The sequence below is a fragment of the Melanerpes formicivorus genome, unplaced genomic scaffold (assembly GCF_026170545.1).
Source record: "Melanerpes formicivorus ecotype bairdi unplaced genomic scaffold, bMelFor1.0.p_v2 SCAF_47, whole genome shotgun sequence".
NCBI classification, from domain to species: domain Eukaryota; kingdom Metazoa; phylum Chordata; class Aves; order Piciformes; family Picidae; genus Melanerpes; species Melanerpes formicivorus.
In genome coordinates, this window is record NW_027142399.1 from 605,781 (window position 1) to 629,020 (window position 23,240).

At 61.5% G+C, this 23,240-nt stretch overlaps 1 protein-coding gene and 1 non-coding gene across 4 annotated transcripts; one reads left to right on the top strand and one right to left on the bottom strand.

Annotated features, from left to right (window-relative positions):
* On the top strand, window positions 1-73 carry TRNAR-ACG (transfer RNA arginine (anticodon ACG)). Its single transcript has one exon. It is a non-coding gene; the product is annotated as a tRNA-Arg (tRNA).
* Window positions 74-1,311: 1,238 nt separating this feature from the next.
* MCAM (melanoma cell adhesion molecule) lies at window positions 1,312-19,940 on the bottom strand. 3 transcript variants are annotated; one of them, XM_068159955.1, is made up of 16 exons: window positions 19,898-19,940; window positions 9,683-9,810; window positions 9,362-9,572; window positions 9,181-9,251; window positions 8,984-9,065; window positions 8,640-8,822; window positions 7,855-7,982; window positions 7,169-7,322; window positions 6,958-7,079; window positions 6,500-6,638; window positions 6,296-6,417; window positions 6,075-6,210; window positions 5,110-5,127; window positions 4,424-4,565; window positions 3,867-3,984; window positions 1,312-3,006 (listed from the first exon to the last, which is right to left on the bottom strand). In XM_068159955.1, the coding sequence occupies exons 1-16, from the start codon at window positions 19,923-19,925 to the stop codon at window positions 2,977-2,979; spliced, it is 1,812 nt and encodes a 603-aa protein (XP_068016056.1). In that variant the 5' UTR covers window positions 19,926-19,940; the 3' UTR covers window positions 1,312-2,976. The 3 variants fall into 3 exon arrangements, with proteins under 3 accessions (XP_068016056.1, XP_068016055.1, XP_068016057.1); XM_068159954.1 differs by lacking the exon at window positions 19,898-19,940 and adding an exon at window positions 14,193-14,296; XM_068159956.1 differs by lacking the exons at window positions 3,867-3,984; window positions 19,898-19,940 and adding an exon at window positions 14,193-14,296.
* Between the last annotated feature and the right edge of the window lie 3,300 nt (window positions 19,941-23,240).

Genomic DNA, 23,240 nt, shown 5'->3' on the forward strand with positions numbered 1-23,240 from the left:
GGGCCAGTGGCGCAATGGATAACGCGTCTGACTACGGATCAGAAGATTGTAGGTTTGACTCCTGCCTGGCTCGTGTCTGTGTTATGACAGGCGATGGCTCAGTTGGTAGTGCATTAAGACCCTTAATGGGAAGGTTGTGAGTTCAAGCCTGCAGTGGGCAGTAGTGTCCTCCCTACTCTAGTCATGAGGTCTGTGGTGGCAGGTTGGACTCGATGATCTTTGAGGTCCCTTCCAACCTTAGGCATAGTGAATACTGAATTAATTGGGGTTACTTTAGGTCACAGGGGTTACTCTAGGTCAAATGAAGGCGCTTTAATTTTTCCCCTATATTACCCTGCACTTAATTGGGGTTAGAAGCCCTTCTTGATTTTGCCCTGAAGTGACCTGCAGTTAATTGGGGTATCTTGAGGTCACAGGGGTTACTTGGATGAACTGAAGCCCCTCTCGCGTTTGCGCTGAAGGGACCGGCGCAGGGTCCCAGCTGGGCTCCGCCCGCCTCGGCTCGGCGCAGCCTCGTGCGGCTGGACTCGGATCGGTCTGGCGGCTGCTCTACAGCGCATGCGCAACAGCAGCGCTTGCGCCGAACTCACAGCAGCGCTGTGCTCCACAGCGCATGCGCCTAGCCCATAGCGACGCGGCGCTCCCCGATACCATAGCAACGCTGCTTTCCCCGAGCCAATAGCGACGCTGCCCTCCCCGAGCCAATAGCGACCCTGCGCTCCCCGAGCCTATAGCGACACTGCTCTCCCCGAGCCAATAGCGACGCTGCGCTCCTCGGCGCATGCGCCATAGCCCTAGCAACGCTGCGCTCCAAGACCGGCGCGCCGCGTCCCTAGCAACGCGCGGTCCCCACCGCCCGAGCCCCGCGCAGCTCCGCGGCGCGCTGCAGGTTAAGGGCTGGCAATAAAGCTGCTGCTGGTCAGGGACTGGAACAGGCTGCCCCGGGGCGGTGGTAAAGTCCGCACCCCTGGAAGCGTTCAAGCAATGTGTGGCCATGGCACTTGGGGACAGGCTTTGGTGGCCAGGGCGGTGTGAGGTCGATGGTGGCAGGGGATGACCTCAGAGGGCTTTTCCCACCCAAAGAATTCTCTGCCTCTCTGACCTCCAGCCGTGCGCTGGAGCCCGGGCTGAGGAGGGCTTTCACCTGACAGTTGTCTGCTACCTGAAGCAGCAAGCCCCAGCTGAAGATGGGAGTGGGCATGGTGCCACCCAGGCTGCTCATTGCACCCGAGTGGGGCTGGGGGAGTGACACTGCCCTTACCCCATCCTGCTGCAACCCTTGCTAGTGAGAACAAACTCAGGAGCCAGAGGTGAACTTGGTACTTTATTTTCACATATATAAAAAAAACCTGCAAGTATCAAGACAAAAACTTCTGGAAATTTACACACAATTCAACAAAAATATATATAAACCAAAGCTCTTGCTTCAACAACACATAGCTCACGAGTATAGCTCACTGCGTGGTGGGCTGCTGGCCACCAGCCGCTGCTCAGACCCCTGCTCCCGCTAGAGGACGCTGGGGGCACACCAGGGGACATCTCTCCGGTCCCTCAGGGTTGGCCTCAGCCCCTTGCTGAGGGGCTGGGAGGAAACAGGCTTGTGGACAGCATAGCACTGAGTAGGTGAGTGAGAGGCAGGAGAGGCAGGGGGCTGAGCTCTCTAGGAAGAGGCAGGAGAGAGAGCCCTGCTTGCAGGCAGAGGGCTGGCACAGCCCATGGCAGCTGAAGCTAAAGGCAGGCTGCTTGCCCATCTCCCCCTTCCACTGCTCAGCTCCTGTAACACCAGCCTGGCTGTGGGGCCAGGGCTGCTACCAAAGCACAGAAATAAGCCATTTTTACCTGGGGCTGGGACTTGCTCACCACAAAAACCAAACCAAAAAAACCCTGAGATGCCACCAGCTGACTCTGGACTAACATTCCTCTGTTGCAAATTTGGGGGGTGAGAGGGCTGGGGAGGGTCTGGGACCCACTGTTGCCAGCAGCACCCCTGAAACCAATCCAGGTCCCTAGGGAGTGGAGAGAAGGAAGTCCACCCCTCCTGTCAGCAAAGCTGTGCTACAAACCAGAGCTCCTAAGCCCTTGGTCTGGCATCTGCCTGAGAGGGGCAGCCCTGGCTTTGCTCTGCCAGCCACTCACTTACCAGAAACTTCCTTCCCAGTGAGGGTGGGGAGACACTGGAACAGGCTGCCCCGGGAGGTTGTGGATGTCCCCTCCCTGGAGGTGTTCAAGGCCAGGTTGCATGAGGCCTTGAGAAACCTGGGCTGGTGGGAGGTGTCCTTGCCCACGGCAGGGGGGGTGGAAGTGGATGATCTTGAAGGCTTCTCCTACCCCAACCCATTCCATGAATCTATGAACAACCACAGCCACCCACAGGAGAGCTCCCTGCCCACCCAGCACAGCCAGGACACGCTGGGCTGAACCAAGGAGCCATGAACAGTTCCACAAGGGAAAAGCAAAGCACCAGCACCTCCCCAGCAGCTGGCAAACGCTGCTCTACCACACCACTGCCATCCTTCACTCCTCTAACCTGCAACACTGCTAACACTAAGGTGCCTCAGACATCCCACGAGCAAAACTTCAGCTTTCCCAAGCACCTTTTGGGGTAGACAAACCCGACCAAACCACCCCAACACATCAAAAGCATTCCCACACACAACATACAGAACCAAGCTTCCTGAAAAAGCCCCACATCCTTCCACCAGGTAACTCAATGGACTATTTCTTTCCAATATTGCTGTTGGCCTCTCTGCTGCAGGGAGCAAGTTCAGCTTTGCTGCTGCTAAGTTGACAACTTGCAAGCCCACGGTTGAGGTAACGGACAGGTGAGGCAGGGGTGTCCCCTGCAGGCTGGGGCTCAGCACTGTGATGCAGTAATTGTCTCTGGCTGTGCTCCCCAGGGTCTGGAGCAGGGGTGGGACAAGGCAATCCGAGAGCAGGAAAGGTTTGAAGGAAGAAAGCACTTAGGAGGTTCCCTCTCTAGTTCCTCAGGTCGATGTATTTCTCGCTCTTCAGTTCACCAGAACAAAGAGGGAAGGGAAAAACAACAAAGAACAGCAGTTAGGGGTGCACCAAAACCAGGTCCTGTGTGACTGACAGAGTGTGACAAAGGCTCTCACCAGCCCCAGGCCACCCCATGATGGCTGAGCATCTGTCCCAGGGCAAGGGGCAGTAAGCATGAGCTGTGTGGGCAGCCAAACCAGGGTGGGAGGCGTTTCTCTCTTGGCATAAGGCAAACAAAACTGCAGTGGGCTCAGGTGCTGCATCCTGCAGCTCCACAGGATGCCAAGCATGGCAGGCCCTGCCTCAGCAGGGGCAGAGTCTGGCACTGACACTGTAAACAGGTGCTCAAGGCTGCAAGGGCTCTTGAATCCAGGTGAGAGGTAAGCATGGGAGGTGGGAAACTCGCCTCATCCTGCATCGCACACTTGGGCTCAGAGGCGCCAGGGCAGGGCCCATTCCTGCAGCCTCTGCTCAGACTCCTGGCCCTCTGGGATGTTTCTGTAGTTCCTTCTCCAAGAGACCCCTGGGGAGCCTGGCTCCTGCTCCAGAGAGCAGAGAAGGTGGCAGTGCCAAGCAGTGGCAGTGTGCTGCCAGCAGGTGCCAGGGGCTGGCCCGGAGCAGAGCTGCAGATGAGCAGGGCAGGGCAGGGCTGCTCCTCCACCCCCGGAGCAGAGAGCTGTGGCTCTGTCACCTCCCTCCCCGCCAAGCGCTGATGATGATGATGAAGGCCCATGCAGGGTGGGGAGAGCTCGTGGAGAGGAGCAAAGCATGACCTCGGTGGACCCCCCTATGCTCCTCACCTCTGTGCCCAGCCCTGGGAGCAGCCCTGGCCCTGGGGAGGGGCAGTGCCCGACGCTCTGTCCTACCTGGTCAGCGGCAGGTCTCTTCTCACCGTTGGCACCCTGCAGGAGCCCGGCCTCTTCGGAAAGCTTATCTGACTTAACGTCAACTAAAGTCTTGTCTTTACGTGCCTCTGGCTTTGTGCTAGGGGAGGGAGGTGACAATTCTGAGACATGTTTGCAATACCAAAGGGGGCACGTGGCCGGATGAGCCCTGGGGCTCCAGCCCAGAGGATGCTCTGGAGCGGGGCCAGGGCAGAGGAAGGCCAGGGGTGAAGGAGGCTTTGGTTCAGAAAAAGCTTTGGGCTGCCCAGCCCCTCCCTGGGGAGGGCTCCCTTGGCTGCTCTACCACTCTGCTGTCGTCCTCACCACCTCCCTGTGTGGGCAGGGTGAGCAGTGCGGACCCCAGGCTGTGGGAAGCTGGAAGCGCTGCGGAGGTCCCAGCGCGGTGCCCCCCGAGGCTGCCCTATTGCCTCCCTCCACGCCGGGCAGAGAGCAGCTGGTGCAATGAGATGGGAAGCATGAGTGATGGCAAGCACCTCTGGCCCCAGGGGCTCCCTGGGAGGGCAGGCAGCAGCGCTTACATGTCCTGTTTCCCAGCTCGGCCACAGGAGATCTTCCCTTTCTTGTGCAGGAAGTAGATGACAGAGCCCAGCACAGCCAGCACGAGGATGCAGACGATGATGGCCACAATGATCACTCCCTTGCTCTCTGCTGTCGTTTGATCTAAACACAATGGGAGAGGAAGAAGTCACTGCCTGTCCCACCTTGATGTTCTCCAGCTTCTGCATTGCTACATCCCTTGGGAGGGAGTGAGGAAAGGACCTCTCCCCCCCAGAAAGCACCACAGGGGCTCCTGCTGCCAGCGCTCCTCCAGCCGCCTGCAGCACGCAGAGGGCACTACAGCAAAGCTCCCCCCGGGGCAGCTGGAAGAGAGTTCTGCATTCTGCTCCCAGCTGCCATGCTGCAGGACAGCTCAGAGCACTTCCTTCAAGACAAACCACCCCTTGGCTTCCTTGCCCAGTGGGCCTGGGCAGCAGGAAGCTGCACTTGATCGTCTTGCTAGGCTACAGGCTGAGGACAAGCAAGCAGCTTTCACACCGCTGCAGAGACAAAGCCTCCCTTTCCCTCGTGGCTTGGCAGCGAGATGCAGAGTGAGTGCCAGCAGCCAAGGCTCCTTCCCCAAGCCAGAGATGAGTGTGACTCCCACTGGCTCCTGCCAGAGCTGGGAACAAGGGATGCATGCAGCCAGCACAGCGCAGAGACTGACCTTTTCTGGCGGAATCCACTGGTAGAGCAGGAGAGGAAGGCAAAAAGAGAGAATCACAGAATCAGCCAGGTTGGAAGAGACCTCCAAGATCATCAAGTCCAAAGGATCACCCAACCCTAACTCATCAACCAGACCATGGCACTAAGTGCCTCATCCAGTCCCTTCTTAAGCACCTCCACAGCCCCTCCCTGGGCAGCCCATCCCAAAGGGCAATCTCTCTCTCTGTGAAGAACTTCCTAACATCCAGCCTAAACCTCCCCTGGCACAGCTTGAGACTGTGTCCTCTTGTTCTGGTGCTGGCTGCCTGGGAGAAGAGACCAACCCCCTCCTGGCTACAACCTCCCTTCAGGTAGTTGTAGACAGCAATAAGGTCACCTCTGAGTCTTCTCTTCTCCAGGCTAAGCAACCCCAGCTCCCTCAGCCTCTCCTCACAGGGCTGTGCTCCAGACCCCTCCCCAGCTTTGTTGCCCTTCTCTGGACACCTTCCAGCAGCTCAACATCTGTCTTGAACTGAGGGGCCCAAGAGTGGACACAGTACTTAAAGTGTGGCTGAGCACAGGGCACAATGACCTCCCTGCTCCTGCTAGCCACACTGTTCCTGATTCAGGCCAGGATGCCATTGGCCTTCTTGGCCACTTGGGCACACTGCAGGCTCATGTTCAGCTGCTGTCAACCAGTACCCCCAGCTCCCTCTCTGCCTGGCTGCTCTCCAGCCACTCTGCCCCCAGCCTGCTGCACTGCATGGGGTTGTTGTGGCCAGAGTGTAGAGCCTGGCACTCAGATTTGTTGAACCTCCTGCCCTTGGGCTCTGCCCATCTCTCCAGCCTGGCAAGGTGCCTCTGCAGAGCCTCCTACCCTCTAACAGACGGACACCTGCTCAGACAGGGCTCAGCCACACCACACCAGCACTGCACACATGTAGAGCAGCGTTCCCCTGGGCTCCCAGGGCAGTGCCCAAGACTCACCCAGCAGCTGGATGTGCTGCTCAGTGACACCAAAGGCGTTGGAGACCTTGCACCTGGCTCCTGCCCGCAGCAGGTCGTGGCTCACACGCACAGTCAGGTTGCTGGCGATGTGCTGGTTGTCGGAGTACTCATGAGCCTGCCAGGGGAGCAGAGGCAGGGGAGGGTTCAGCGCTCCCTCTGAGGCCCCAGGGCCTGGAGCCAGCACCCTCCCCAGCGCTCACCGTCCCGTTGACGCTCCAGCGCAGAGAGGGCTTCGGATAAGCGATGGCCTTGCAGGTCAGGTTCACCACCTGGTCCTGCTGCACGTAGAGCGGGGAGCTGATGGCCACGATCCGTGGCTTGCCTGTGGGGAGGGCTCATCAGTGCTGGGTGGGATGGGGCTCACTCTGGCAGGGCAGCACGCCCACACCGATGCCAGTTCTTACCCTGAACGGCCACAGCCACCTGCTTGCTCCGCTCCAGCCCTGGCACGCTTGGTGCCACCACCTTGCAGCTGAAGTTGCTGGAGGTCTCGAAGGTGAGGTTGCTCAGGAAGAGCTGGTTCCCCTCTGCTACCTTCTTGCCCTGTGGGGAAGCCATGCCCATCAGCAATGGGACCCAAGCACCAAGCCCTTCCCCACCCAGGTCCCCAGGCCCTTCCCCACCCAGGTCCCCAGGCCCTGCAGCTGTCCCAGAGGGGTTTCATCCTCCCTCCTATGCGTGCAAGGGAACCTGCAACCACAGGACCTCCCTGCAGTGGTGGCCAGGAGGTGAAGAGGTAGAGGTGGACAATGCAGGTCCATAGAAGGGGAAATAGCACCCCTGGCCTTTCTCAGGAGAGATGGAGCAAGCTCCTGGCTCTGCAGAGTTTCCTGCAAAGCCCAGGCTAGCAATGCCTGCTCACCTTCTCATCCCTCCAGTGGTAGTCCAGGTCCACAGGGCTGTAGGCATCACAGCTCAGCCTCACACTATCCCCTTCGTGAAGGGTTGAGGATGGCTCCATGTTCACTTGGACCCCTTCGATGTCTAGGAAAGGGATGGAGAGCAAATCAGAGTGAGCAGGAGGGCTGAGGCACCCATCACGAGGTCCACAGGGTCCCGTCCCCCCGCCTTACAGTTCACAACCAGCTCCACATCCTCCTCTAGCTGTCTCAGGTCATCCAAGTCCAGCGTCTGGCATCTGTACAGGCCACTGCTGCTCTTATTGACACCGTGCAGGTTCAGCACCCCACTCTCTGCCAGCGTCGACAGATCTTGCCAGTCCTCCAGCTGCAGGCAGTGGGGAGAGAGCAGAGCCCTTAGCCCCACACTGGCACCCTCAGAATCACAGACTCAGCCAGGTTGGGAAAGACCTCCAAGATCATCAAGTCCAAAGGATCACCCAAGCCTAACTGATCAACCAGACCATGGCACTAAGTGCCTCATCCAGTCCCTTCTTAAGCACCTCCACAGCCCCTCCCTGGGCAGCCCATCCCAAAGGACAATCTCTCTTGCTGTGAAGAATTTCTTTCTAAGATCAAGCTTAAAATCCTCCCTGCACAGCTTAAGACTGGTGCTGGGTGCCTGGGAGAAGAGACCAATCCCTACCTAGCTACAACCCCCCTTTGGGTAGTTGTAGACAGCAATAAGGTCTCCCTTGAGCCTCCTCTTCTCCAAGTTAAACACCCCCAGCTCCCTCAGCCTCTCCTCATAGGGCTCCACCCAAGCCACTGCACCCCACTGCCCAGGGCCCTGCAGGCAGGGCACAAGTTACAGCCAGGACATGAAACATCTGCCAAGGAGGAGGTGCCCAGGTGCCCACCTCTCTCTTATAGAAGCTGAAAACGGGTGCTGGGTTGCCATCAGCCTCACAGACCAGCTGCACATCATCCCCTTCCTTCACCAGCGTGGAGGATGGCATCACCTGCAGCTTGACGTGCTCCGCCGGGTCTGGGGGGGCATGAGGGAAGGGTCAGCACAGAGCCCACTCCACACAGCAGCGGGTGGGGCTGGCAGGGAGGGGGCTGGCAAGGGCTGGTGCTGGGGGCTGGCAGGGTGGGATCTGGCATGCTCCCCACAGTATGCCCTCCTCTCTCAGGGGCACAGGGAGTAGTCCCAGTGCTCTGTGGCTGCTCCATGGAAGCCCAGAACTGACCATGTCACAGGAGACCTTTGAGACCATCACATCCAAGTGCTGGCCTAGAGCTCCCAGTCCCATGGTTGCTGATAAACAGCACTTGAGCCTTCTCACCTTGCCCCTGCCCAGCCTTGCTGCGGAGCTGGCCCAAGGAGCTGGGGCAGCCTGCACTGGCCCAGGCTTTGGCTCGGGCGTTCAGCTCTCCTGTGGTGCCAAAGGCAGGCTGCCGCCACCCCGTGCCGGGATCCCTCTCCTCGCAGCACACGTGCTGAGCGAGGTGTGCACGGCTGGCCGGCAGGGCTGTGTTTGCGAGCCCAGCCGCGGGGAAAGGCTTTGCGCTCCCCACAAGCGGGAGGGGCCGCGGCCGAAGCCGTTCCTAGACGGCTCAGGGGGCTCACTGCGCTGCTTAGCTGGGGCGGGGGCCTGAGGCCAGGCTGGAAGGGCTGGCGGGGGGCAGCCCCCCGACTCACAGAAGACAGTGACGTTGACCCGGCGCGACTCCAGCGTGTGCGCGCGGCCGCGCAGGCGGTAGTGCACGGCGCAGTGGTAGCGCGAGTGCCGGTCCTGGCGCCGCACGCGGGCGAAGAGGCTGCTGGTGACGGTGTAGAGGCCGCTGGCCTCCCGCGTCCGCGTGAACGTCAGCTTCACCTCGGCTGCGGGGACAGCACACACACACACACAGAGCTGCTGCCACGGCTCCCTCCCAAGCACGGAGCTCCTCCGGCTGGCCGCGGACAGCAGCAGGGCCCTGGCTTCTCTCCCCGGCGGGCAGGTGCAATGCCTCAGCCCCATCCTCCCGCCCCGTCCCGCTTACGGCTCTCCTCCAGCTGCTCCCCGTTCTTGTGCCACGTGATGTTGGGGGGTGGGAAGCTGTTCCTGCTCACGCACTGGGCGATCTGCAGCGGCAGGGAGAGCGCTCAGCACCAGGTGCTCCCAACAGGGGGAGAGTGGAGCAGGAGCCTGGTACGGCTGGGAGCCTCCCCCCTGCCCCTCTGCGGGGCCTCTCCTCACCTCCGAGGTGTCGCTGTTCTGCACAGAGATGCCTCCTGAGCTGGCCGTGATCTCGGGGGCCTCAGGGATCTCTGGAAAGAGAATTTGCCCCCCCATGTATGAAGATGGATGAGACAGGACCCCCTGCCAGCCCCGCAGCACAGATGCGTGGCTGTGCTGCCCCCCCTGCCCCATCACTCACTGTAGACGCGGAGCTCGGTGTGCTTCTCGTCCACACCGTAGCTGCCTGCCCCAACCTGGCACACAAAGGTCTTGGAGTCCTGCAGGGTCACCCCGCTGATGGAGAGGGCTTTGTCCTCCCCCAGTGACAGTCGCCCTTTGTAGCTTGTGTCCTCTTCCAGGGTCTCTCTGCTCGTGATGTGGTAGAGCCTCACCCGGTTGGTACGGTCCATCTGCAAGGCAAGGGGCCAAGGCCAGGCTGAGAGAGAGCCCAGGTGAAAGCCCTGAGCCAGCTGCCAGCCCAGCCCACTGCCCACCGCCCCTCTGCCAGGCCAGCACTCACGTAGAACCAGTTGATGAAGGCGTAGGAACCATTCCCAGGGATGTGGAAGTTGCACTCGATCCTGGCCGTGCCTCCTCTCTCCACTTCCACCAGCGCTGGCATGGAGACCTCCACCTCGCTGGCTGCAGCTGCGAGACAGAGCCCAGAGCCCATCAGGGGCGGGAAGGAAGCCCCCACGTCTGAGTCAGCAAGGAAGCAAAGCTGGCCTCCTGCCAGCATCCCCCAGGCACCGAGTCCCAGCCTGGGGGCAGTGCCAGCCCTGCTCCAGTTGCCTCACTGCCTCCTGCATCCACAGCTAGCTCTCAGGCTCAGGCCACCAAGGCTCCTCCCAGAGAGAGGACAAGGCACACCATGCTGACCCCAAACCTTCCCCAGGACACCTGAACACAGCTCCCATCCCGCTGCTGCTGCAGTCCCCACCAGACCTGCCCTTCCCCACCAGACCTGCCCTTCCCCACAGCATTCCAGCCTTGCTGCAACAGGACCTCTGGGCCCCCACATCCACCTCCCACCCACCACAACTTACTGCAGGGAAAGGCCAGGCAAGGAGGTGTCAGCAGGTTAGCAGGAGAAGGGGCTGGGGGCTGAAACCGGCGGCACCAGGGCCACACCTTCCCGCAGCCAGCACCAGAGCCCTGACGTCAGCCCCAGCAGCCCCCGCAGCAGCCCCAGGAGCTGGGACATGAATGGGGCTCTGTGTTCCTCTGCAGCGGGATGGGGCACATAGGGCAGCAGCTCAGAAAGGGGTGCCCCAGCCAGCTGCAGCTGCCTGCTGCTCCCTCTCTCCCTCCAAGGCAACAGAGCCCTTCAGCAAGGCAGCGTGGCCCCAGCCACCACGGCCATGGCATGAGCAGATTATGGCTCTACCCAAGCACTGACCCAGGATCCCAGAACCCAGCAGTGAGAGCACTGACCCCTGCAGCACACCCAAGAGCAGCCCCTCACTGCTTCTCTGCTGCCTGCCCATACAGCAAAGCCAGCACTGCCCACTCACAGCACGGCTGGCACCCGGGACCCACACCCACGTTGCGCAGAGGCTGCTCACCCCAGCACCCCTCCTGCCCAGCCCAGCCCAGCCCAGCCCAGCCACCCCCTTGTCCGCAGCAGTAATGGAGCTGCTGGCCACGCTCCAGAGCAGCAGCAGAAGGTAATGGCTATTGATCCAGGACAAGGAACAGAGCAGCTTCCTCAGGGGCTAGGGGCAGTGCTGATGCCCAGCCCCAGCTAGGCACAGCAGAGAAAAGGGCTGTGTCAGAGTGAGGCTGGCAGTGCCACTGCCACCAGCCCTCTGGGTGCCAATGCACACAGCCCTACAGGAGGGGGACAGCATCCTGTCTCCCAGCAACAAGGCCAGTTGGTTTGGCACCTGTGGCCCAGCCCAGGTATGGGAGCTGGATATAAAAGGCTGGAGGAAGGCAGCTGTGTCAACAGCTGTCTTTGATAGTGCTGCTCACTAACAGCCACGGAGCCTCACGAGGGAGGCAACTTCAAAGGGCAATGCCATGCCCACAAAACACCTCCCCCACAGGCTTGGCACAGCCCCAAAACGCAGCCAGGAGTCCTCCTGGCACAACAAAGATTACTCACAGGATTAACCATCTCCGGACTAAGCCCAACAGGTCACTTTTGTCTCTCGCTCATCCCATCAGCACAGTACAGTGGGCACCAAACAAAAAGGAGCAAGCAAAATCGCTACACAGGAAAGGAGGTGACACAAAACCAGGTGAAAGCTCCAGAGCCAAGCCCGCCCTGGGGTCAGGAAGCTGACTGAGCACACACACACAGGCACCTGCCCACCTGCACGGCCACAACTTGGCTGCCTGGTCCAGCCCGGGCAAGCCTGGAGCTGGGGTGTGTCCCAGCTGCTCCTCCTCCACCCTCCCCTGCGCCCTGATACTTCTGGGTGCTGGCAGCCAGGGGAACCTTTGCCCCTTCATCATTTTTAGACCTTCAGCATGGGCCTTGGGCAGGGAGAGCTGCTGGCCCGCCCTGCTGACCCCGTCGGCATGAGAGCTCTTATCCAGGCAGCAGAGCAGCCGAAACCGTGAGCTCAGAGCTGGAGAATGGTTGGCATCTGGGGCTGGCATGAGGCACACGTCCCTCCCACCCATGCACTGCCCTTGAGGACACTGAAGCCCCCTCTCCTTACCTGAAAGAAGGGCTCACTGCTTTTCACCTCCCCTGGGACAGGCTGGGTGTTAACCCTCCCTCAGGCTGGAAGGAGCACCCATGGCTAGAGGTAAGACTGCAAGTGTGGGCAGCTGGGGGACCCCAGGGCCCCCCCAGTCCTGGGACACAAGGCTTCCCCCTGCAGCTCTGAGACCCCACCAGCTGCCAGCTGCGTGGGCAGGCACTGGGCACAGGCACCCTGGCACAGCATGCTCTGGGACATGGCAATTCTGCCTCGCACCCAGGGTGGCTGTAGGACACCAGCTCAGCGAGGGAAGCTGGGCAGGGGCTGCAGACCCACTGACCACGCGTGGAGCAGCCCAGCGCAGAGCAGCCCAGCGCAGAGCCGAGCTCCAGCCCGCACTGGGCACCCCAAGTGCCTGGCACAGCTCCAGCGGGAGCCCTGGAGATGTGGAGAGGACGCCTGCCACAAGCAAGGAGGGAAGGGAGGAGAGCCCCCGTGCCTTTCCATCTGGCTGGCGGACAGACGGCCGGCAGCCAAAGCTCCGCAAGAACAAAGATTTACTTTTAGAGCCGGGGAAGGGGGTGGGGAGTAGCACAGCCCCTCCGCCAGCCTCCTGCGGAGCCGAGGTGTGCGAGGAGCTGCCGAGGGCGGCTGCAGAGCCCCCGGCGCAGAGCAGCAAAAGGAGGGGCACAGGGGTCTGCAGCCGCACATGGGGATGCTTGAGGTTTCCGCGGGCGTCTGTGCCCATCTCGGGGAAACCAGCCGCGGCCAGATCCCGCCCGCTCCCGACACACGCACACATGCTACCCTCCTCTAGACCACCCCTCTCACACAGACCGCTGAGCAAGATGCCCCAGCTCCCACAGAGCAGGATCAGCTGCACCCCTCCTTTGTCATAGAGGAGAAAAAGGGCGCAGAGCCCCGTCCTGCCGCAAGCAGAGCCAGCACCCAACAGCCTCCACCCCGGTGCTCGCTGTGCTGGCGATGGGCAGCGAGCTAAGGCTCTGCTACAACAGGGACCCACACCTTGCACTCCCAAACCAACCCCATCAGGACACCAGGAGAGGAGAGGCTCACAACCTCAGCCCCACAGCTAGGTGACAACACCCACAGACACCTCTCCAGCAGCCGGAGATGGCAGTGCAGAAGGGACCAGGGTGGCACTGGCATTTCCAGCGTGGGCTCAGGCCCCCACCCCAGCAGCACAGTGAGCCCCCTGAGCCGTCTAGGAACGGCTTCGGCCGCTGCCCCTCCCGCTTGTGGGGAGCGCAAAGCCTTTCCCCGCGGCTGGGCTCGCAAACACAGCCCTGCCAGCCATCCATAAACACCTCGCTCAGCACAAGTACTGCGAGGAAGGGGATCCCGGCACGGGGTGGCGGCAGCCTGCCTTTGGCACAACAGGAGAGCTGAACGCCCGAGCCAAAGCCTCGGCCAGTGCAGGCTGCCCCAGCTCCTTGGGCCAGCTCCGCAGCAAGGCTGGGCAGGGGCAAGGTGAGAAGGCTCAAGTGCTGTTTATCAGCAATCATGGGACTGGGAGCTCCAGGCCAGCGCTTGGATGTGATGGTCTCAAAGGTCTCCTCTGACACGGTCAGTTCTGGGCTTCTGTGGAGCAGCCACAGAGCACTGGGACTACTCCCTGTGCCCCTGAGAGAGGAGAGCATCCTGTGGGGAGCAGGGCAGGGCAGGAAATGCAGCCCCCCCAACTCGAGGGCGAAAATGGACTGGAAAGAGGATAAAAAAAGAAAGCGTGAAAAAAAACCCAAGAGAAACAGTGCTCAGGGAAAAATACTCCTTAGAAGGAAAGGGGTGGATGCCTCCTAACAGCTCCACCAATTCACCCTGCTGCACACTGAACACACGTGGAGGAACCCCTCCTCACCCTGCCCTGCCCTACCTTAGGAGAGATACAAAAGGGTCCTGAAAGCACAACGGGGCACTCCCTGCTCCCCCCACACCCAGCCCTACCACGGCCCCGCCGCACAGCCCAGGGACGTGCGCTCGAGGGGGCTGCTCCCACCTCAGCTTCCCCGGCAGCACAATTTTAGCATTCCTGGCCCCAAGCCAAGCAGCCTGCGAAGGGCGTGAGCCGTGCTGGCTGCCCCCGGAGCGGCTCTCTCCGGAGAAGCCCCCGCCGGCTGCCGCTCCTCACGGCCGCACAGCGCCGGGAAGGGGCTGGGCGGCGAGCGGAGCCCAGCAGCGCTGCGGTCACCCCGCTGCAGCCCGGAGCCCCAGCAGCACGGGGCGAAGGTGTGTCCATGCCTGCAGACCGTGGGGCCCCGCTCACCGCCTCGCTGGCGGCTGCGGCCGCCCGCCCCGCAGGTGCGCCCGCGCCCGGTCCCGTCCCGTCCCTTCCGCGCCGCCCCCGGCGTCACTCACCGCAGCAGAGCAGGAGGCAGCAGCCCCAGCCCAGGGCGAGTATCGCCGCCCGCTGCCCCCGAGCCATGCCAGCCGCCGCCACCGACCGCCCGCCCGCGACTGAGCGGGGCCGCGGGCTGACGTCAGGCGGAGGAGGAGGTGGAGGAAGGCTCGGTGCCTGCCCACCGCCCGCGGCCCCTTATCACCCCCCAGCGGCAGCCGGCCGGGCGCCGCCGCGCCGAGCCCCGCAGCGTGGGGTGCGGACCCCGGCCCCGCTCGGCCCCCGCGGGCAGCTCCCCGGCTCGCCCCGACGGCCTCTAACTCTGACCTCCAGCAAATACTTCTCCACGCCTCGGCAGGGGCCGTTCGCAGGCATTTAGAGCTCAGCTGGAGGGGCCCATTCCAGCCTCGCTCGCAGCCCTGCAAGCCTGCCAGGTCCTGCCTGCCTGGGCTTGTGCTGGCTGCCGGAGCAGGCTGCTGAGCGCTCCAGGTGGAAAGCACTTGCAGAGCCGGAGGAGGGGACAGAGGTATAGGGTCAGTCCTGTCTCCACGCGGTTTTGGGGGATGGCAGCAAGGGGGACAGTCCCTGAGTGTCCCTCTTCTGGCTGGCATTGCTTCTGGGCACAGCTCCACTGCTCAGCCCTGCAGCGTCCCAAAGCCCAACCACGGCTTCTGTGTTGCCTTTGAACAGGTGGACTCAAACCCAGGCCAAACCCAGGGGCTTTCAGAGGCTCCTACAAAACAATAGGGTCCTGTGGGAACAGCACACAAGGGTGGTGCTGTCCCAGGCAGCTCACCAAGCTCTGCTGAGTTTATACCCCAGGCCCTGCTGTGCCTCAGTGTCCTTCCATGCAGCGCCCCCAGCCCCTTCCGGGAAGGTCTCTGCAAAACCCCTTCCCTGTTCCTGAGCCACGGCCCCAGCCACGGCTCAAGCCTCCACCAGGGCATGCTGTTAGCTGTGGCTGCAGCACTGCTCCTGGCCTGGGGACTCTTAGGGCTGCACAAGGCTGCTATTACCCAGGGGTAATCATCCACAGCCCCTCCTGAGACAGGCTTGGGGGAGCACCACAAACCTGAGCTGCTGCGAGTTGCCCATAGCCACCCATGAAGGATACCTGGGTCCAGTGTCCCTGTCACATTGCAGCCAGGTTCTGCACCTCACCTTCCCCTCAGGTCATTCAGAGTCAGAGAGGCTGTGTGGGAAGACAAAACACTGGAGTTTTCTTCTCCTTCAGAGCCCTTCTTCTGCCTCCCCCACTCTCTTCTCATTCACACAGGAGCCCCAAAGCTCATTGACTCTTATTGCCCCCACGTGAGGACAAGCTCCAGCACCTTCCAGAAGCAGCAAGAGTGCTCTCCTCCAGCTCTCAGCCCAGGGGCTCCTGAACCTTTGCAGATTTGCTCTCCTCCAGCTCTCAGCCCAGGGGCTCCTGAACCTTTGCAGATTTGCTCTCCTCCAGCTCTCAGCCCAGGGGCTCCTGAACCTTTGCAGATTCTCTGCTTGCCTTTCCTGCAGCGTGAGCTACTGTCCAGGTCCTGGGCACCACAGGCTGCATCTCCTCGACAGCCCTGAGCCACTCTGGGGCCCAGCCATGTGTCCCCCCTCAGGCCACAACATTCCTCCTGAGCATCCCCAAGCACTTCTCATACCTCCAGCCCCACCAACCCCGTGCTGGCCCCCAGCCCCAGCCTCCTTAACCTGCTGGTGCCACGCAGTGGCCCTTCCCATGCCTCCTCCTGCCTGGTCCACATGCCTGGCCAGCCCCTCCAGGCTTTCCCAGCCAAGCACTCTTGATGATTCATCGGAAATGATTAAATATTTTCCCCACGAGATTAGTTGCTTAAAATGGCAGTGCTGGGCAGTGATAAGGCTCAGAGCCCTCGAGTTGCTGGTGCTGAGAGGAGGCCTCCTCCTCCTCCTCCAGGGCAGCACATTCAGAGGGAGGAACAAGTGCAAGGGAGCTGTGCTGCCTGCAAGCTGCTGCCCGGCCTCACGCCTGCAGCGTGGGGATGCTCTTGGAGCCAGCACTGGCAGGATTTTCCTGTCTGCCCCCCCCAACAGGTCCTTGGAGACCCCTTGACACAGTGTTCACACCCTCCAAAGGGCAGGATGCAGCATGGAGGAGCCTTAGGCTCTGCTCCCTGTGGAGGAGGGAAGGGATGTTCCAGGACTTCAGCCCTGCAAATATCACCTTGTGAGGGAAAAGGGCTCAAGGTGTCCCACTTTCCCATGGGAAAACATCCAAGTCAAACAAACAAGCAGGACAGCCCAGATGCCACCCTGCTGGTGCTGTTCTGCTAACTTTTAGTCCCTGTTAAAAATAAATAAAGGGGGGGAAAAAAATTTGTTGCTAATAAAACCTCTGCAGAAAATTCCCAGCAGCTGCAAAGGGCAATGCCCCTCCCTGGAGAAAAGACTGCTGTGGCAAGGGAGATGCCACCCTTGAAACAACTTCCTCCAGCTGGTCAGGCTTCTGCTGTACAGAACCATTTGGTGTTGAAGAAAACGGGAGAGAGGCAGGGAGAGAGGCAGGGAGAGAGGCAGGGAGAGAGGCAGGGAGAGAGGCAGGGAGAGAGGCAGGGAGAGAGGCAGGGAGAGAGGCAGGGAGAGAGGCAGGGAGAGAGGCAGGGAGAGAGGCAGGGAGAGAGGCAGGGAGAGAGGCAGGGAGAGAGGCAGGGAGAGAGGCAGGGAGAGAGGCAGGGAGAGAGGCAGGGAGAGAGGCAGGGAGAGAGGCAGGGAGAGAGGCAGGGAGAGAGGCAGGGAGAGAGGCAGGGAGAGAGGCAGGGAGAGAGGCAGGGAGAGAGGCAGGGAGAGAGGCAGGGAGAGAGGCAGGGAGAGAGGCAGGGAGAGAGGCAGGGAGAGAGGCAGGGAGAGAGGCAGGGAGAGAGGCAGGGAGAGGGGCAGGGAGAGGGGCAGGGAGAGGGGCAGGGAGAGGGGCAGGGAGAGGGGCAGGGAGACCCTACCAAACTACCAGCTGGGGGAGATGGGCAGAATTCAAAAGCAAGGCCCTGCTGCCCTCACAGCTGGCATGACAGGGGCCCTGCTGCACTGTGTGTGGCACCCAGCAGGCTGGGGCTCTCCCCCTGGGGGATGACAACAGGCTGGCCACCTTCATCTTCCCTTTCTGCCACTTTGTCTCACGCCTTCTTGTTTATTTGCCTGCTTAATGGATTTGGCTTCAGCCCCCATCCACTGCTGTGCAAACAAACAGTGTGGATTAGGCTCCCGTGTCACAGTCCCACGCACGCAGCCGGGGTGGGGAGGTCAGGAGCAGCTCTTGCTCTCTGGCAGCCAAAGGACTATAGGTGCTGAGGCTACCATAGCTCCCCACACGTCCTGCTGCCACTTCTTGGGTGAGAGGTTGTGCCCAGGCAGGTGGGAGCCACACGTGTTGCTGGCCACTGGCAGAGCTGTTGGACAGCTGTTCCTCTCTTCTGGAAAGCTGGGGACTGCAGGACAGCTCATGGGCACATTACCCTGGTGATGTCTGAGCATGGCAGGCTGCAGGCACAGTCTGTAAGGGTGTAGTTGTACTTGCCTTTCTCCTGTGGCTCCCACTGAGCCTAGCTCTCTGCAGCCAGAGGGGATCAATGTCCACTGTGCAGAGTCACGGAGCTGAGCACAGGCTGCACCTCAGCACCCACCTCAGCTCCTTCCACTTTCCCCTGACCTCCCAGCAAGACCCCTGGGGCTTGGCTGTGTCCCACTGATGCTGCTGGAGGGAGGGGCCCCAGTGCAGGCTGTGCTGGCAGACCACTCTGCTCTCTCACTGTGCATGCCCTGACCTGCTGTTCAGCCTGTCCCAGGTGGGGACAGGGAGTCCCATCCGTTCCCCGCTCTCTACCATGACAACAGGGCCCAGAGCAGCCTGAGTGGCTCAGGAAAGGTCTGTGGGGTGCTCAGGGTGCTCTGTACCCAGCCACCTCCCAGCAAATTCCCCTGCCAGTGCCAGTAAGTGATGAGCTGTGGGCTGGCACTGGCTTCCTGCAGGGTTCCAAGGCGGATGAGCGGCAGCCGTGCAGGGCAGGAGCCAGCACCATGTCTGCCCAGGCCTGCACCTCCTCACACGGCACCAGCAGGGCTGAAAGGGGCCCTGCTCCCCAGGGAAGGGAAGGGATGGGATGCAGGCCAACACCATGCTTTCCCACACTGCCTGGGAGCAGCCAGCCACTTCCCTGCTGCTGGGGCAGAAGCTTCTGGGGCACCTTCCTGCCAGCCCCTGGTGCCACATTTTGGGGGTGCTTTAGGGCTCACAAAATGCACTGCAGCCCTGCCTGACCTCTGGCTTCCCCTGCCCTGGGTGGAAGGCCACAAGAGATGACATATCAGATGTGCCATGAGGCAAAGATGCCTTAGGATGCCTCCATCCCAACTCTGTCCACCTCTGGGAGCCCTCTTCCATGCCCCTGCCCTACAGCTCAGGGAAAGCATTTTCCACCACCGCCACCCCGCACTTCCTCGGCTGGGCTCCCAGCAGCTTCTTTGTCTCTCCCCTCTCCTTCCTCTCATCTTCTGCAGCGTCTTTATGTGGGGATTATTAACCATGGCTACAGGGCCTTTGTTTGGGGGGGGGCGGGAACAGGAGTGGGGCAAGGGGCTGGGCGGGCAGAGGAAGGAAGGACGTGAAGGGAAGGGGGGAAGGAAGGTGACATGTGGATTACTGTGCCGAGGAGCAGGATCTGCTGGGGCAGCTGCACGGAGACAGCCAAGGACTTAGCGGATGCAGAGCAGTGGCAAAGCCCTAAAAAGGAGCCAGACTGGACAGGGTCACCCAGCCCTACGTCACCCAAAGCGCAGCCCCCTGACATCACCCCCAACAATGGTGCTGCTTTGAGAGGACAGGCCCGGGAGCGCCTGCCCTCCAGCCCCCCTGCACGGGCTGTTTTGTGACGTGCAAGCAACGTGGGCTCGGCCACGGTCCACAGGCAGCCAGCACAGGGCTGGTGAGGAAGCCTGTGGAGCTGTGCAGCCCTCCTCTTGTGCCCTGCCCCGGGGGCCTGACCCTCGCCGTGTGCAGGTCGATGGACAAAGACAGCTGGGGGAGCGAGCGAGCACTCCTGGGGAAACCTTAACCAGCTGATGGCCACCACCAAGGAACAGGGGGAAGGAGCCCTCTGCCCAGGGCTCATCTGTCGCTCCACATCCCAGGGGTGCAGAGGCTTCCCACTGCCTGGAGCAGGTGCTGCCCCGGGACAGTTGAGCAAACAGCCACACGCTGCCCTCTCCCCGACACGGGCACGGCCGCTGGTACGGGCGCCCCACGCTCCTGTACCAGCCCCAGCGCGCTGCCGCCTCGGTGCGAGGGGCTGGGGGCTGATGGGGCAGCAGGGGGGGGAAGCTGGGAGCTCATGGAGGACTATTTATAACCCAGCCCTTTTCCTTTGGAAGATTTCCGAGATCATCTCCCCCAGCAGCGGCCGGAAAAAGGCCTCATTGTCTGAGCGCCAGATGGGCCGGGGCCGGGCGCTCGCCCACACAATGGGGGTGGATTTTGCACCCAGCTGCTGGGGGTCCAGCAGCAGCTGCTGCCACCAGCACCCGTGGCCCGGGCCACTGTGCCCACTCTCGTGCCACGGCTCCCCAGGGGCACAGGGAAGAGGGATACCCCTGCCCAGCGCTCCCTGGCACCCCGCTGCCCGGTCCCGCCGTGGTGCGGCACGCTGCCCCGTGCCAAGGAAGGGAGGGGAAGCGAGCGTGGGGGTGCAGCATCATCTCCTGTACTTGCCTGTGGCCCCAGGCGGTGAAGTCTTCATCCTGGCTTTATCTGCAGGGCTTGGGGGTCCCCCGGGGACAGCTCATTAGGAGCGACTGGAAGGAAACATAACGAGAAATTAGCCCCAGGCAGGCGGTGAGGCCAGCCCCAGCTTTTAGCAAGTGCTTCTCACACCCATGGACTGTGGAGGGGGGCTTTGGGGAAGGCTCCCCACCACTGCAAGGGCACACAGAGTAAGAGTGAGAGCCGACCAGGGCTGCTTGGGAGCGTGCAGCAAGCAGAGCGCAGTCCCCGTGCCACCTCCTCACGCCCTGCAGCCTGCTTGGCCCCGCAGCATCGGTGACACGCAGGAGCACCAGGGCCCAGGGGAGCTGCGGGGCCGGCAGGGACTTCTCCTTGCAGGATTTTCCCATGGAAGAGGACTTGCTTTTCCCAGGGCTGTCTGGCCAGGCTCCAGGAGAAGAGAGCTATCCCAGATCCCTTAGTGGAGAGCCACAGCCCTCCAGAAGCACGGCGGGCAGGCTGCGTGCTCCCGCCGGTCTGCAGGGCGAGGGAAGCAGGGAAGGTGCCCGCTGCTGGGAGCGGTGTGGGGCACGGGGTCCCTCCAGCTCCCAAACCTTCCTGCAGGCTCTCCCTGGCAGCCCCAGGCGTGCAGCATGCAGGGTAGATCCTGCTCTGTGTTCCTGGTCAGACGGCAAGCCTGCAGTGGGGGACACCATCACCTGCCCCTGCGAGGTGAGGTGAAGGCCAGAGGAAGAGGGAGCCACGCCGGGCTGGAGCTGAGCCCAAGTGGGGACAGGAGATCAGCCTGGAACGGATGCAGCAGAATGAGCTATTGTTCCAGCCTGGCCTGTGAGCATGGGCTGCAGCCAGCTGCTGCCACACCGAGGCATCTGCCCCTGCCCTTGGCAAGGGCATTTTGAGGGGACCTGAGGTAAGGCTGCTGGCAGTGCCCAGAACCATGCTGGCTGGCTTCTCCCAGGCACCAGGGCTGCCACACAGCCAGGGTTCCACAGGCAAGAGCACCCAGGGGATGGGCCCAGCTGCCTGGCCAACTATGATCATGCTGGGAGCACTGGCATGATGCCAGCAGGACCCACACCCCAGCAGCACACTCCCTGCCTCAGGGCAGCACCAGGGCTCAACATGCTCTGGGAGCAAGGGCTTAGGAAGGCAGGGGAAGATGCTGGGGCTGGGCAAGCTGCATGTGTCCCCACAGAGGCAGGCCTGGAGGGAGCCACGGTGGTCCCCAGCACCATCTTGCCAACGCAGGCTGTGCTGCCAGCCCTTTGTCTGCCTCATTTTTCCCATTCCTCTGCCACCCACAGCCTATTCCCAGCCAGTCTGCTGGGACCTGCCCAGCGTGCGATGCAAGGCAGCTCCAGCGCTGCCAGCCTGGCACCAGGCACAGCCTGGACCCAGAGCATAGGACCCTGATTCCCCCTCAAGCACCTTGGGTTCCAGAATGCTCCTCAAGTACCATGACACCTGGCCCCAGGGTTGCTCCCTTCCCTCTTCTGCTTCCAGCTAAAAGCTGCAAGGATGAGGGCCAAGGCAGCCTCTGTGGCTGCTCTGTTTCTCTAAAGCTCAGGGCACTGCCTGGCTGTGGTGAGCTCAGCACCGGGAAGGCAGCTCAGAGGCATGATGCAGCAGCAGCCCTGTGGTCAGGCTCAGTGCCAGCATAGATGAAAAGCACAGCCCCTGGCTGGCAATGGGTCTCCAGGCAGGGCTGCACAGACTAGGCTCCTGCACTCTCAGGATGGGTTATGGTGCCCCCAGTTAACACCAGTGCAGCCTGGTTTACCACAGAGCTACTCTGTGCCAAATGAGCACTGAGAGGCTGACAAGGAGAGGGAGGTTTGCAAGCAGGAGCCATCCTGTCCTGCTGCTGGCAGCTGCCACAGGCACAGCTGGCAACATGGTGGCTTTGTGCCTGGACCTTCAGCAAGTGCTGGGACAGCTGGAGGGGATCCTGGGGTCCTGGGCACGGCCCAGCTGCCAGGCACCCTGGGAGGGACCTCTGTCCCACTCCCACAGGGCTCCAGGATGTCATTTTCCATCCCTGCACCCCAGCCTTGCAGTCCCTCCACTGCACACCCCACTTGATTCTACTGCAGCTGAACAGATGTTCCAATCTGAACTGACCCTGAGTGCTCCCAGGGCCCTGCTCCCTCCATGCCCCGGGGTGGGGGAAACACGAGCCCCTCTCTCCAGCAGGTCTGGATGCTGTGGAGCTGAACATCCTACAGCAGAGGAGAGCAGGCACAGACGGTCCTCTGCCCACTGGAGTATGAAGAAATGATGCAGAACCTTGCTAGGGAGCTGTGATTTCTAAGCCCTGCAGCCCCTGTATCTCTCTGACTATGCAGCAAGGAGCCTGCTGGAGCAGGGTGGGGAGGCAGGTGCATGACTGGAGGCAGAGCATGCACAGCCCTTGGCTCAGCTCTTATTTTCCTCCTCCTGTCTGGTGAAGTAATGAGAAAGCCAAACATTACCATAAATGCTGAAAGCATTTGTCTGTCACGTGGGCACGGGTGCACATGCTGCTGGAGGGGGGTTCTAGACACCCACTGTGAGGGAACCCACATCCAAAATCATCCAGCCAGGGAGGAGAGAAGGCTGGCAGAGAGACAGCCAGCAGGGCAGACCCCAGGCAGGGACAGACAGACGGACACAGGCGGATCTGCCATCCCGACAGCCCAGGCAGTGCTGTGACTCAAGGAGCGCTGGATGGCAGCAAGCAGCAGTAGCCAGTGCAGGGTGTGCCAGGGCATGCTCCCTGTCCCAGCTCCTGCCCCAGATCAGAGTGGCACAGGGACAACACACAGGAGAGGGACAGGCAGCTGCAGGAAGGGAACACCAGAGCCCTGCTCCCTCACCGCTCCTCCCTTGCTGCCTGGAGGGTCAGTGCTTCTCTCCTTGGCCCCATGCTAGCTGGTACCTCCTCAGGCTGCAGATGGCTTTCCCATGGGTCATCCACTCTGCTCACTTTTCCCCTTCCTTAAAAAGCCTTGGGTTGGACTTTCCTGATCTTGTTATCACACCACAGGGCAGCAAGGCTGGACCATCTCCTGGGACACACAGGAGGGAAGGTCAGAAACACTGGCAGCCCCACGCCCTGCCCAGGAGCCAACAGGAGCTGCTCAGGGGCTGTAACCTTGGTCCAGGGCACGGCCATGGATTTATTCTGGGACCTCCTACAGGAAACGTCTTGGTGGGGTGAGAGCAGCACTGCCCTGAGCCGACCTGGCCGCAAACGCTTCCTCCCCAAGGACCAAGCTAGCGAGTGCAAACATTCTCCTGCCAGGGCTGAGGCACCCACAAACTCATCATGTGTGTGGCCCCAGGGTGGGTG